The 15,506-nt window shown below is 36.5% G+C and overlaps 1 protein-coding gene across 1 annotated transcript in view; it reads left to right on the plus strand.

The window, feature by feature from the left end:
- The window catches only part of DOK4 (docking protein 4), a 589,260-nt gene that overhangs the window by 81,462 nt on the left and 492,292 nt on the right, over positions 1 to 15,506 (plus strand). The window contains exon 2 of the mRNA XM_044081500.1: positions 7,889 to 7,996. Within this exon, the coding sequence (XP_043937435.1) occupies positions 7,889 to 7,996 (108 nt within the window). The remainder of the gene's footprint in view (positions 1 to 7,888; positions 7,997 to 15,506) is intronic.

The following is a 15,506-nucleotide window of genomic DNA, read 5'->3' on the forward strand; positions in this document are numbered from 1 at the left end:
GTGTGTGTGTGAGTGCTGAATGTGATGATTTTTGTACATGTGTAGTGTGTGTTTGTGTGTATTAGTGAGTTTAAATATGACTGTCTGCAGTGGGAGTGTAGGGCAAGTCAGGGAAAGTGTGTTCCTTTTTGTTCAGGTTAGTGCGACCACAGAGTTGATATATAAGTAGCAGGGGTGTGGGGGGTGCAGGAGGGCTTGCCCCCCTGCAGAAACATATGGTGGTGCTATCAGTTTATTTTTTGTAGTGTTTGTGTTGTTTTGGGGGGAGGGTTATGTATTTGTGTTTTCTTAGATTCGATGTTGTGAGTGTTCATAATTGTGGTGTTTTGTGTTTGTGAGGGTTCGACATTCTCAGCTCGAAATACTGAAGTTTGTGATTTCAGTATTTTGAGTTTAAGAAATGGACCCATATATATATATATATATATATATATATATATATATATATATATATATGTGTGTGTGTGTGTGTGTGTGTGTGTGTGTGTGTGTGTGTGTGTGTGTGTGTGGGTGTGCACGTGCGTGTGTGTGTGTGTGTGTGTGTGTGTGTATGTGTGTACACACACACACACATATATATAATCTAATGAATACGTCAGAATCCTTGTGTGTGTGTGTGTGTGTGTGTGTGTGTGTGTGTGTGTGTGTGTGTGTGTGTGTGTGTGTGTGCATTATCCTGATTGATGTCCACTACAATATGGGCAAAGTGTAATTTCATAGTCACACACAAGCACATATATGTGTGTGTGTGTGTTAGAAATGTTTATTGCATTAAAAGTGCTGTAGATAAACTATAAACAGTATAGTATATTGAGAATCTTGTAGCAACATGCATACCTAATATAATGTTTTAATACATAATGAAAATGGCCTAGGAAATGTGTAGTTAAAAGAAGGTCTAGAAGTCCAGAATGGTAGAGACATTTGTCTGTCATTGAAGAGGGATTTTAGGTCTAGAATAGAATAGAAGGATTTTGACCTCACATGACCACTGGTGCTATATGAAGACTGGTAAACTCAGGCAAGGGCCATAATCTCCAATACAAAAAGAAATGCAGGTGGTGTGGCTAGAAAACTAGTGCAGTCACTTCCCTCATTTACTTTTATACTGGTTTGAGGGCTGCCTGAGGTCCAAAGACCATGAATTTGATACCACTTCTCTAGGAGGACCATGACAAGAAGAAATATGATGAAAAGGGATTTTAGACCTGCTTTGTTCCTCTTCAAATACTTTAGCTTAAAAAATGTGAATTTATAAGGTTTGAATTCTGAATGGGGAGTTAATTAAAACTGCATTGTATAAATGTGCGATTATCGTTTTAAATTCATTTTAGGAGGTGAACTTTAATTTAATATTTCAATATAAATAAACTGCACTTAAACAGAAGTGCCCCCAGTGTGTTATACCTGCTACAATATATATATGCATGTAATAAAAGGCTAATGTCACTGTTTTAGCCTTAAATGACCTTTTTAACTGAATGTTGTGCATGAATTGCATTCATTTTACTTGTAATTTTGTAGTTTATGTACTCTGCCCTTTCTAGATAATAATCTGCTTGATACTGACTGCCATAAGGAAAATATGATTTCTAAAAATATTTGATATATGAAAAAAGGATTTTTGTTTGCAGTCATTTGGTCAGTCTTGTAGACCATGGAAGAATAAATTCCTTTGTACTGGTTTTATCTTTCCCCTTCCAGTCTCACAACTGATTATCATATGTAGTGATGGTGATTGATAGATGGTTCAGAAGAATTTTTTTTTTTACAACATGCATTTTTCCGCTATTAGTTATGATGTTTGTCTAGTCATAGCACACTTTGCTATCTACTTTAATGATGTAACACTAACCTCCCTGCATTTTTGTTGTATCTCCTACCCCATAATAATTGCAGATATTAATAGTGTCACCCTGACTTATAGTTTATGTGGGTATACATACAGAAACAATACAAGGCAGTTTAGAAAATGCTGCTAGCCTTTTCAAGCATGTAGCATGTGTCCTGGAGATGCCTGTAGCTGCTGCTTAGCTATAATGCAGTGGTAACTTGTAACTTGTACATATGCCAGCTTCCGTTTGAGTTCTTGCCATCCTAGAATGGCCAGATTAGAGCTGTGCTACTTCTCACAGTTCATATTGGCCATATAGTGAATAACTCTGCTGTAAAGGATGGAGTGTTTCTCTCCTGCAGTAATGCCTATGTGAAAAACTGGGTTGTACTGCAGATAGTGAACTGACCTGCCATAATATTCAATATTCTGCTTCACTTAACATCATTTATTCAGTCCCTTGAGTTCAATCCACATTGACTCGAGCATGCTGGCTTAAGCTGACATTTGCTCAGAGTGTAATAGCTTGCTTCTTTGTAGAGTAACATTTACATATTCACTAGTGAGGTCTGGGTGGTCCAAGGGTAGTACATCTGGGAAAAACAGGGAGACAGACATTACATTGCCTGTCAGTAATCATTGTTTCTTTGACATGTACTGGCCTTTGAGTGAGGAATAATAAATTTTTAGAGGGAAGGCTCCCTGCATTTTTTGACACACTTACTCATAAATTGACTAAGCTGAGTGCGTATACTCAAGCAAGAATGTATGAGCTCTTGTGACCATGCACACGTGATGCACGCTGTTTGGTAATGAATACTTACAGTGGATTCATCCCTAACTACAAAATAATTATAATAAGAAAATATATAGGTTTTAGTAAGCAACAGTTGATACTAATTATAATACTGTCCTTAACATGTGGGAAGAAAATGAAGATAAATAAGTTCAGAGCTATCGTAAGCAGGAAAAGAGAGGCTGACTGGTGGTAACCCAGCCTATGTCTTCGCACTCCACCTGCAGTTGTCTCCTGCTAAAATATACTTGCATATGACATTATAACAGGTATCATATATAAGATTGCGGAGTCCAGGTTCGCACTTATAATATCATATCATAGAAACAAGGGATAAGATGCTAATCTGAGCCTCTTTCTAATGCAGATACACATCACTAGTTCTGGGACTGTTAACTATGCTACCAGGTGATGCAGATGGTCACAGCTTCCATTTATTCTTGTTTTTCAGATTTATCGCAGATGCTGGCTAGTTTTCAAGAAATCATCTAGTAAGGGACCACGGTAGCCTTGAAAAATACCCTGATGAAAAAATTGCCTACCTCAGAGGGATGTCCAAAGGTACAATGTGCACATTTAATTAAAGGTTGCTTAATATCTTCTATTTCTCTTCTCTGGTATATGTTTTCTGTTTTCCTTAAAATATGCAGTCTTGCATGTCTGGTAACATGAGAACCATTTTAATTCAATTAATATTTTGCTGTATTGCATTTGTTTATTAGTCTTATGGAGAACATTTGGGTGGGACATGAAGATTTTACAAATGTTCTAGTGTCATTCCTGGAACAAAGATGACATAAACGGAAAACTTACAAGCAAGCCTAAAATACTTTTCCTGCATGGTGAATGCCATGTGTGCATTTATGTATTTATTAAATTGCTTCTGTGCATGTTAACCTGGTAAATGAACTGGTTCAGGTACTTTTTTGATCCAAAAACAAGGAACAAGGTAGACAAAAACACAGAAATGAAAAGCATATAGAAATGGACTTATGGTCAAATCCATAGCGTAAATACACATGCAGTGAACTATTAATGATTGTTTACTATGTAACAGGAGAGAAAAGTCAGAAACAGTGAGAGGAGGGAACACAGAGTAGAAGTAATTGTACAGGGTGAAATTAGACTCACAGCAGTAAAGAGATTATTGGGGTTATTGAGAAACTTGAATATTGATATCGTATATATAGTTTAATAATCAAACTATATTCCATTCCGGCGGCTACAAAACAATGAAGTGATGTAGACAGTAAACTGAAGGTGAAAGGGTGACACAATGACACCACTGTTGGTACTGCTGCTTCCGAGTGGTTATCTCTCTCCTTTGGTTGTCAACTTCAGGGTATTTTCTTTTCTGTGCAGATTCTACTCTGTTCTCCCTGCAACCATATATAAGGTTGTTTTACTGGCTGCTCTGGTTCCCTCCCACATCTCAGTGACATCCTATAGACCATTAATGATCCTGCAGTTTGCCCATAGGTATGAATATGTGCTTGTGTGCATCAAGTGATATGACTAGTTTGACTGTCATGCACCTACTGAGTACTGGGGTGCATTCTGGATCCCAATACCACCTTCAACTGGTTTAAGTGAGTTATTGGTGAATGAATTAATGAGTGAACAATGAAGAGGTAAAGGGAAGAGGGAAGATAAGGAGTAGAGAAGGGAGAATCTAAAGGAGGAGTAGACTGTGCTTAAAAAGTCAGAAGAAAAGAGGAGAAGCAAGTAAAGATTGCAGCAAATAGAAATTTTAAACATGCAAGAAACTTATCATTGATGGTAATGAACAGACAGTGATAGAGGAAAAGGAAAAGAGACATTAGCCATATGACATCCGGTGCTGTAAAGTTTCAATTAAAATTTAATGAAATAAGGGGAAGCTAGCTATGCTCCAGAGTAGAACCACTGTTTTATAGTTTGCTCAAGGTTATATCTGAAGGAAGTGATATCCTTAATACTTTCAGGTCGAGGGTAGTTCATTCTGAAGTTATACAGTTGTAATTAAAACAAAAAACTTTCACTGTTGTTAACAAGCATTAATAAGGCCTATCAAATACAGCTATACTTTGCTTTGTTATCTTAAAATACAAGTGTCATGTTATCTACAGATCCATGGGGCTCAGTTTAAGCAGCACTCATACCAAGTGTTACAAAATGTTTTTTTTGGAGATTTAACTAGGGGGGTTAATGTTGTTTTATGTAAAGGGAGAAATTGAAAATGGAGGGGTGAGTATTGTGGTAAATATGACTGTCTGCAGTGGGAGTGTAGGGCAAGTCAGGGAAAGTGTGTTCCTTTTTGTTCAGGTTAGTGCGACCACAGAGTTGATATATAAGTAGCAGGTGTGTGGGGGGTGCAGGAGGGCTTGCCCCCCTGCAGAACCATATGGTGGTGCTATCAGTTTATTTTTTGTAGTGTTTGTGTTGTTTTGGGGGGAGGGTTATGTATTTGTGTTTTCTTAGATTCGATGTTGTGAGTGTTCATAATTGTGGTGTTTTGTGTTTGTGAGGGTTCGACATTCTCAGCTCAAATACTGAAGTTTGTGATTTCAGTATTTTGAGTTTAAGAAATGGACCCATATATATATATATATATATATATATATATATATATATATATATATATATATATGTGTGTGTGTGTGTGTGTGTGTGTGTGTGTGTGTGTGTGTGTGTGTGTGTGTGTGTGTGTGTGTGTGCACGTGTGTGCACGTGCACGTGTGTGTGTGTGTGTGTGTGTGTGTGTACACACACACACACATATATATAATCTAATGAATAAGTCAGAATCCTTGTGTGTGTGTGTGTGTGTGTGTGTGTGTGTGTGTGTGTGTGTGTGTGTGTGTGTGTGTGTGCATTATCCTGATTGATGTCCACTACAATATGGGCAAAGTGTAATTTCATAGTCACACACAAGCACATATATGTGTGTTAGAAATGTTTATTGCATTAAAAGTGCTGTAGATAAACTATAAACAGTATAGTATATTGAGAATCTTGTAGCAACATGCATACCTAATATAATGTTTTAATACATAATGAAAATGGCCTAGGAAATGTGTAGTTAAAAGAAGGTCTAGAAGTCCAGAATGGTAGAGACATTTGTCTGTCATTGAAGAGGGATTTTAGGTCTAGAATAGAATAGAAGGATTTTGACCTCACATGACCACTGGTGCTATATGAAGACTGGTAAACTCAGGCAAGGGCCATAATCTCCAATACAAAAAGAAATGCAGGTGGTGTGGCTAGAAAACTAGTGCAGTCACTTCCCTCATTTACTTTTATACTGGTTTGAGGGCTGCCTGAGGTCCAAAGACCATGAATTTGATACCACTTGTCTAGGAGGACCATGACAAGAAGAAATATGATGAAAAGGGATTTTAGACCTGCTTTGTTCCTCTTCAAATACTTTAGCTTAAAAAATGTGAATTTATAAGGTTTGAATTTGAATGGGGAGTTAATTAAAACTGCATTGTATAAATGTGCGATTATCGTTTTAAATTCATTTTAGGAGGTGAACTTTAATTTAATATTTCAATATAAATAAACTGCACTTAAACAGAAGTGCCCCCAGTGTGTTATACCTGCTACAATATATATATGCATGTAATAAAAGGCTAATGTCACTGTTTTAGCCTTAAATGACCTTTTTAACTGAATGTTGTGCATGAATTGCATTCATTTTACTTGCAATTTTGTAGTTTATGTACTCTGCCCTTTCTAGATAATAATCTGCTTGATACTGACTGCCATAAGGAAAATATGATTTCTAAAAATATTTGATATATGAAAAAAGGATTTTTGTTTGCAGTCATTTGGTCAGTCTTGTAGACCATGGAAGAATAAATTCCTTTGTACTGGTTTTATCTTTCCCCTTCCAGTCTCACAACTGATTATCATATGTAGTGATGGTGATTGATAGATGGTTCAGAAGAATTTTTTTTTTACAACATGCATTTTTCAGCTATTAGTTATGATGTTTGTCTAGTCATAGCACACTTTGCTATCTACTTTAATGATGTAACACTAACCTCCCTGCATTTTTGTTGTATCTCCTACCCCATAATAATTGCAGATATTAATAGTGTCACCCTGACTTATAGTTTATGTGGGTATACATACAGAAACAATACAAGGCAGTTTAGAAAATGCTGCTAGCCTTTTCAAGCATGTAGCATGTGTCCTGGAGATGCCTGTAGCTGCTGCTTAGCTATAATGCAGTGGTAACTTGTAACTTGTACATATGCCAGCTTCAGTTTGAGTTCTTGCCATCCTAGAATGGCCAGATTAGAGCTGTGCTACTTCTCACAGTTCATATTGGCCATATAGTGAATAACTCTGCTGTAAAGGATGGAGTGTTTCTCTCCTGCAGTAATGCCTATGTGAAAAACTGGGTTGTACTGCAGATAGTGAACTGACCTGCCATAATATTCAATATTCTGCTTCACTTAACATCATTTATTCAGTCCCTTGAGTTCAATCCACATTGACTCGAGCATGCTGGCTTAAGCTGACATTTGCTCAGAGTGTAATAGCTTGCTTCTTTGTAGAGTAACATTTACATATTCACTAGTGAGGTCTGGGTGGTCCAAGGGTAGTACATCTGGGAGAAACAGGGAGACAGACATTACATTGCCTGTCAGTAATCATTGTTTCTTTGACATGTACTGGCCTTTGAGTGAGGAATAATAAATTTTTAGAGGGAAGGCTCCCTGCATTTTTTGACACACTTACTCATAAATTGACTAAGCTGAGTGCGTATACTCAAGCAAGAATGTATGAGCTCTTGTAACCATGCACACGTGATGCACGCTGTTTGGTAATGAATACTTACAGTGGATTCATCCCTAACTACAAAATAATTATAATAAGAAAATATATAGGTTTTTAGTAAGCAACAGTTGATACTAATTATAATACTGTCCTTAACATGTGGGGAAGAAAATGAAGATAAATAAGTTCAGAGCTATCTTAATCAGGAAAAGAGAGACTGACTGGTGGTAACCCAGCCTATGTCTTCCCACTCCACCTGCAGTTGTCTCCTACTAAAAATATACTTGCATACGACATTATAACAGGTATCATATATAAGATTGCGGAGTCCAGGTTCCGCACTTATAATATCATATCATAGAAACAAGGGATAAGATGCTAATCTGAGCCTCTTTCTAATGCAGATACACATCACTAGTTCTGGGACTGTTAACTATGCTACCAGGTGATGCAGATGGTCACAGCTTCCATTTATTCTTGTTTTTCAGATTTATCGCAGATGCTGGCTAGTTTTCAAGAAATCATCTAGTAAGGGACCACGGCGCCTTGAAAAATACCCTGATGAAAAAATTGCCTACCTCAGAGGATGTCCAAAGGTACAATGTGCACATTTAATTAAAGGTTGCTTAATATCTTCTATTTCTCTTCTCTGGTATATGTTTTCTGTTTTCCTTAAAATATGCAGTCTTGCATGTCTGGTAACATGAGAACCATTTTAATTCAATTAATATTTTGCTGTATTGCATTTGTTTATTAGTCTTATGGAGAACATTTGGGTGGGACATGAAGATTTTACAAATGTTCTAGTGTCATTCCTGGAACAAAGATGACATAAACGGGAAAACTTACAAGCAAGCCTAAAATACTTTTCCTGCATGGTGAATGCCATGTGTGCATTTATGTATTTATTAAATTGCTTCTGTGCATGTTAACCTGGTAAATGAACTGGTTCAGGTACTTTTTTGATCCAAAAACAAGGAACAAGGTAGACAAAAACACAGAAATGAAAAGCATATAGAAATAGACTTATGGTCAAATCCATAGCGTAAATACACATGCAGTGAACTATTAATGATTGTTTACTATGTAACAGGAGAGAAAAGTCAGAAACAGTGAGAGGAGAACACAGAGTAGAAGTAATTGTACAGGGTGAAATTGACTCAGCAGTAAAGAATTATTGGGGTTATTGAGAAACTGAATATTGATATCGATATATAGTTTAATAATCAAACTATATTCCATTCATGGGCTAGAAACAATGAAGATGTAGACATAAGCTGAAGGTGAAAGGGTGACACAATGACACCACTGTTGGTACTGCTGCTTCCGAGTGGTTATCTCTCTCCTTTGGTTGTCAACTGGGGTATTTTCTGTGCAGATTCTACTCATTCTCCCTGCAACCATATGTTGTTTTACTGGCTGCTCTGGTTCCTCCCACATCTCAGTGACATCCTATAGACCATTAATGATCCTGCAGTTTGCCCATAGGTATGAATGTGTGCATCAAGTGATATGACTAGTTTGACTGTCATGCACCTACTGAGTACCGGGGTGCATTCTGGATCCCAATACCACCTTCAACTGGTTTAAGTGAGTTATTGGTGAATGAATTAATGAGTGAACAATGAAGAGGTAAAGGGAAGAGGAAGATAAGGAGTAGAGAAGGGAGAATCTAAGGAGGTAGACTGAAGTAAAAGTCAGAAGAAAAAGAGGAGAAGCAAGTAAAGATTGCAGCAAATAGAAATTTTAAACATGCAAGAAACTTATCATGATGGTAATAACAGACAGTGATAGAGGAAAAGGAAAAGAGACATTAGCCATATGACATCCGGTGCTGTAAAGCTTCAATTAAATTAATTAAATAAGGGGAAGCTAGCTAAGGTTCCAGAGTATAGAACCAATGTTTTATAGTTTGCTCAAGGTTATATCTGAAGGAAGTGATATCCTTAATACTTCTCAGGTCAGAGGGTAGTTCATTCCAGTTATACAGTTGTAATTAAAACAAAAAACTTTCACTGTTGTTAACGTTACTAATAAGGCCTATCAAATACAGCTATACTTTTGCTTTGTTATCTTAAAATACAAGTGTCATGTTATCTACAGATCCATGGGGCTCAGTTTAAGCAGCACTCACTAACCAATAGATAGTTTACAAAATGCCTTACTGTTTCAGTGTGAAGTTCTGTACCAGAACATTAACTCGGCACAAGCTGAGAAATTTCCATGATAGTATAACTTTTGAAGTTCAGAAAATAAATGCAGTTCAGGATGATGAATTACATGATGACTTAAGTATTACAAGTGTATTATTTAAATGTACCAGATACTACACATACTGAGTTTTGGAAAAGCATAGTGGTAGTATCACCAGAAATATAACTTATACAAGTAAGATACATTGTAAATAACATGAAAATTGGACCCTTATAGACAGGGTGAAAATGTTTGACTGTGATTTTTCACATGACAAGAAGTTGAAGAAGGTGTATAGTTAAGCTTATCTATAAAGGCTGTCAAATGTATTAGGAGCAGAATTTTGTTGTAGTCTGTTGGAGAGAGAACAAACTAACACTGACAAACATTCTGTTGAAAATGATGTACTGCTGAATAAAGCTGAACTGCCTGAAGAACATATAAGTCAAGAAGTAAGACAGATGAAAGCAACAAGAAAGATGCAGTGCCGTTTTTTTTTTATTAAAAATTTTAGGAGAAAGAAAGAGTTGTAATAAACAAGAGTGGAATAAGACAAAGTTAACAGGAGGAAAAGCAGATAACTGAATCCTCTGGACTGTTAAATGGATTGCTATGTCAGTTTTGTCAGTTACAATACAAAAATGAGCTTTATAACTGGATTTACTTCCAGCTTGGTACCATAATTGGATTTACTAACAGCATAATCACAAACAAAGAAGCACACTATTGTTACTAAATTGCACAAGCTTGTTGTTATATAAATTGATTGTTTTGCATGAAGTGTTTATTCTGAAGAAGTCCAGTGTTCTTTGGTGGACAAAAGTGCTAAATGTAATAAACATTTTTTGATATTCGCTGTTTTGGGTGTTTTGTTTTTTGTTTTTGAATTGCACAAGAGATGAATATTATTCCTCCAAAAATAATAGGAACAAATAAAACTTTTCTTTTTATTTCATGCAGATCTATAGTGGAAGAAGCTTGGTTACAAACATGTCAGGATGGCACATGTAGGCACAAGAATTTGCAATCCCCCTCCTCAAGCCTTTACTTTCAAGGTCTACACAAGCCCAGTTGCATGATACTGACCACAGACTACGTGTACTTCTTAAAGAAATAGCACATCACATTCCCATCGTGTGCTACAAATAGGACCTTTACCTGAACGTCTATTCTATGTTAAATCCTGGTTTCAGCAACATAAACCAAATACTTTTGGAATCATTGAATTCTGGAGTAAACTCCATGATAACATCTTTCCAGCTATTCTACAAAACTACCATATATTCTAAAATAAGAGGTCCCAATTTCAGGGTTAATAAAACTACCATATATTCTAAAATAAGAGGCCCCAATTGCAGGGTTAAAGTCCTGTTGTTAGTAACTAAGGCACTGTCTTGCCAGTGCTAACATTTTTCTCTCATTCACTTTCTGTCTGTCTGACTCACTCTCTGTTCATCTGTTTGTCTGTCTATCTCTTAATTACAATTGTTAACTGGGAATGTCCATTTTCAGTGGAGTTCTACGGATTAAAGCTTCAATACAAAAGCAGGAATATGTAGCAATTTTTTGCAACAGACAAAACAATGATACAGTATGCAATGAGGTATATAAGAAATATCAAAATGCAGGCATCCTAAATATTTCTAAATGCAACAAAATGAGTTTCACAGTAATACAGAAATTAGAATCTAATCCAATAAAAAATATTGTTTAACAACTTTAGATATTCATGAAAGGTAATGTTTTTAAAGTTTAGGTTTCAGATGATATTGCAATGGCTGGGAAGAATCCTCCAGGTGTTCAGCAAAAAGTATTTCAACCTTCACCTTTGGTACAAGAGAAGGCTTACAGTAATTTAGAGAAAAATAAATCAAATGTTCTCAGAGGTGATTAAAATAAATAAAAACAAAGGAATGCATTAACTCAAAAAAAGGCTGGAAAGATTAGAAAAAAACTTTAACTAGCTATTCAGATGAGACTGAAATGAAAAAAATATGTTTCAAAAAAAATAATAGAGTTAGAAGACAGTGCACACAGACAAAAACCTGAAATGTTCTGCTTAACCAGGGAAGCTGGAATGAAAGACTGAATTAATTTGATGAAAGTACAAGTAAGGAACTGGACTGGTGTTTCACAACAAGATTCATTAACTGAAAGTGTACATCGACTGTATGCCCCAAACCTGACCATGAGAAAGCAGCTAAGACCTATATTAGTAAAGTTGCAATCATATCAGCAGAAAGAGTTGATCCTGACAAAACTGTGGTAGAAAGAAAAAGTATTAAAAATTGGAGACAGGAGAATGTTTGTGAAAAATGATTATTCAATGTACACCAGATGGAGGAGAAGCAACTTTTTTCCAGCAATCAGAGAATGTCAAGAGGCAGGTGTGAGATTCAAGATGCTATGTCCAGCTGTCTTCAGAATATTTTCCTGGAGGATCAAAGACATTTTTGGTGCAGAACAGGCTATGGAGGAAATAAAAATATTTATCCAAGAAATGTGACTCTGCTTCTCATTTCTCTGATAGTATGTTTCATAAAGAGACTTTGCTATTGAAATCTTTTCCAGCGGTCCAAAGGAAAATATTTCAGAGACAGAAAAAAGGCAGAGGAGTTGACTAGAAGAATCAGGAGTACCTTAGACTTTAACCAGAGTCTGGTGTTTGAAGATGGAGATGATCAGAAAGAAAATTAGTGAATAGGTGGGAGACTATAAAGCATCAATCACATTTGGGAAGTATGGCTTTGCAAGAAAAAGTGGCTGAGAATGACTGGACTTTTCTTGACATTTTTAATCTTGTAGGTAGACTGTAAAGCATATATTCCACTTTATGTCATTAATGTTTACAAATAAGCTAAAGGGAATAAAGAATAATTGTAAATAAAACAATTGTTATTCTTATTAGTATTTGTATAAAATATTTCATGATATAAACTGTATAATATGTTCTAAAGCAGTTTTGCATATTGTGCAGTTAGAGGTATTTTCAATGTTGGGGGGGACGTCTTTTCAGTGACTGCTGTATGTGTTAAGATAATAAAGTAAACAAGTACTTTTTCTTAGTTGTGGGAAATATAGGCTTTACAGTATAACAAGAGAAGAAAGGCTGGACAGAAGCAAGTTTAAGTTAATATAATACTGTGATTTTGTGTTGCTGGAGGGGTGAGTGGGATGTAAAAGTGCACTGATTATATTACATATAGAATTAAGATAATTTCCTTGTTTTTACAAGGATGGGTGCCTAGATAAATGTTCTTGGCTTAAACTATAAACAAACTTTTTGTAACAAATATAAATTCATTAGGCTTGAAAAATAAGATAAAATGATGAACGCTGTGAAAAATGTTGTTTCTCCCATCTGCAAATATAATAGCTTGCTTTTTTTTTAATTACCAAATGCTGTCAGTTACAGACAAGACGTCTGCAGCTGAATGCAGTTGGCCTGGGGAATTCTCTACATTCTGTTCTTAGTAAAATTCAAAAAGATTCCCTTCATGCATCTGAAAAGTTGTTAGCTGTTTTTTTTTCTCTTTGTTGACTACTTTTACACAGAGATGAGCTGTCTGCAGGTGCAAGCAAGTAATCTTAATAGTTATGAGTATTCTCTTTGCTAAGGGAAATGCAAAATTTAAAGGTACAATGGCAAGTAGTCCATTGACAAATAAAGTTAGAAATTAAGGGATGTAAATATTTATTTATTTATTTATTTTCAGTTTGATTACCGGGGGAGTCCACTGGGCCAGAATGTGCTGATTTCCAGTGGAGGCCTGGGGAGAAAAGCTCCATAAGCAACACAAATACAATAAAGGTTACATAATGCAAAGGTAAAATACATATATAAATTCATACAATCAGGAACAGCAAATGCATAAATTGTACATTATAAATGCAATTAAAGACAATAGATAACACAGTTTACAGGTATTTACATTCAGAGCAACAAGTTTCAACTGTCTGAAACATAAGCATCTGAGGTTACTTGATATTTACAATATTTACATACTTGGAGTCAAGAGAGAGAAATTGCTTAATCTGAGGATGTTAGTTTAGGTTTGTTTTAGGAGAAAAGAAAATAAAGTTGTAGGGAAGTGTGGAGCAAGGAGTATGGAGAGCTCAAAAGGGACATTTCATTGAATTTATGTAGGGTGAAAGCAGGAACATTTATGTTTAGTAGACAGGTAAGAGAAAAGTTGGGTCTTGAAGGATTCAGAGTTAGGTATAGTCCTAAGTGAAGGAGGGAGAGAGTTCCATTTTTTGCCTAGCATGAAAGAGAGAAGGAGTTGGCCTGCTGGACGTTTGGGTTTGTGGATAGAGATTAAATTTTGGTGTTCAGATCTCAGAGATCTATTTTGGATGTATGTATGGAAGGCTGGGCATTTGTCTGGATAGAATATTAATTTGTGAGCAGTGGTTAGTTGGAGATAGTTTAGGTGGTTAGAGAGTTCCAGCCAGTTCAGAGATTGTAGGGTAAGGCAGTGGTGAGTATAGGTTTTGGATTTAGTTGCAAATTTAGAGATCTTATTATAGCAAATTTCGAGTTTAGAGGTGTTGGAAGAAGACAGGTTAGTTAGAAGAGGGGCTCCATATAGTAAAGAAGGTAGGAGGTAGGTAGTTGCTATAGTATGCCTGGAGGAGTTGGAGAGAAGCGGTTGTTCCTATAGAGCATACCTAACTTTTGGTGGGTTTTCTTTATGTTTTGTTGTATGTGAATATCAAATTTAAGGTGTTCGTCTATAGTAATGCCAAGGAGTTTTGCAGAAGGGACCACTTCTATAGCAGTGTTGCTTTGGCTTAGGACTTTGAAAGCATTTTTGACGAAAGAGAAAGCCCTGGAGGGAGGGAAAATAAGTATTTTAGATTTTTTAGAGTTAAGAGAGAGATGGTTGTGGTGCATCCAGTTCTCAGTAGTGGAAAAAGCTATTTGGGTTTTAGTCAGTAGTTCAGGTAGGTTAGAGGTGGCACAGACTAAGGTAGAGTCATCAGCGTATTGGATAACTGTTGTGTCAGGGATGACAGTGTGAAGGTTATTTATGAAGATGTTGAAAAGCATAGGTCTGAGGATGGACCCCTGGGGAACACCGGTGGGTGTTGGCAAGAAGGAGGAGGTAGAGTTCTTCCATCTGACAGCTTGAGATCTGTCTGATAGGTAACTGGAGAACCAGGACAGGGTATCAGGGCAGAGGTGACGGTTGGTGAGATGAAAGAGAAGGTGCTTGTGGGAGATGGTGTCAAAAGCTTTAGAAAGATCTAGCAGTACTGTGGATACTAGTAATCCAGAATCCCGGGTTCGATTTACTGTTTCTAAGAAGGATAGTAAGGCAGTAATGGTACTGTGGCCAGGGTGGAAGCCATGTTGGGTGGGTGTTATGAGGTGGTTCTGAGTTAAGAAAGGCATAAGTTGGTGGTGGACACATTTTTCTATAATTTTTGATATTGGCGAAAGTAGGGCAATTGGGCGGAAGTTGGAGATATTGGTGTTTTTGCCTCCTTTGTGAAGAGGTAAAATGAAGGCAGATCACCAAAGTTTGGGTACATATGACTCTTTTAAAGATCTGTTAATTAGCATGCTGATAGGGAGAGCAATACCTTCAGCAGCAGATTTGAGGAAGGAGGAGGGTATGTTGTCGGGGGCATTTGAACATGGCTTCAGTTTGGATAGGAGTCCTTTTATAAAAGTAGTTGAAACAGGTTTGAGCTAGAAATTAACAGGACAGTTATGAGGGCTGTTAGGGGTAGAGGAAAGAGAGTTGGATGGATTATTGTCTGGAAAAGATTTGGTTAGATTAGCTATGGATTCTGTAAAAAATGTGTTGAAGTGAGAGCTTAGTTCTGAGTCAGTTATGCTAGGGTCAGGGCATGGATTATTCTTGGACCCTGGATAGAGTAGGAAATTAACTGATTTCCAGAGTT

Source organism: Protopterus annectens, chromosome 8.part0 (assembly GCF_019279795.1).
Source record: "Protopterus annectens isolate FY-2018-M chromosome 8.part0, PAN1.0, whole genome shotgun sequence".
NCBI classification, from domain to species: domain Eukaryota; kingdom Metazoa; phylum Chordata; order Ceratodontiformes; family Protopteridae; genus Protopterus; species Protopterus annectens.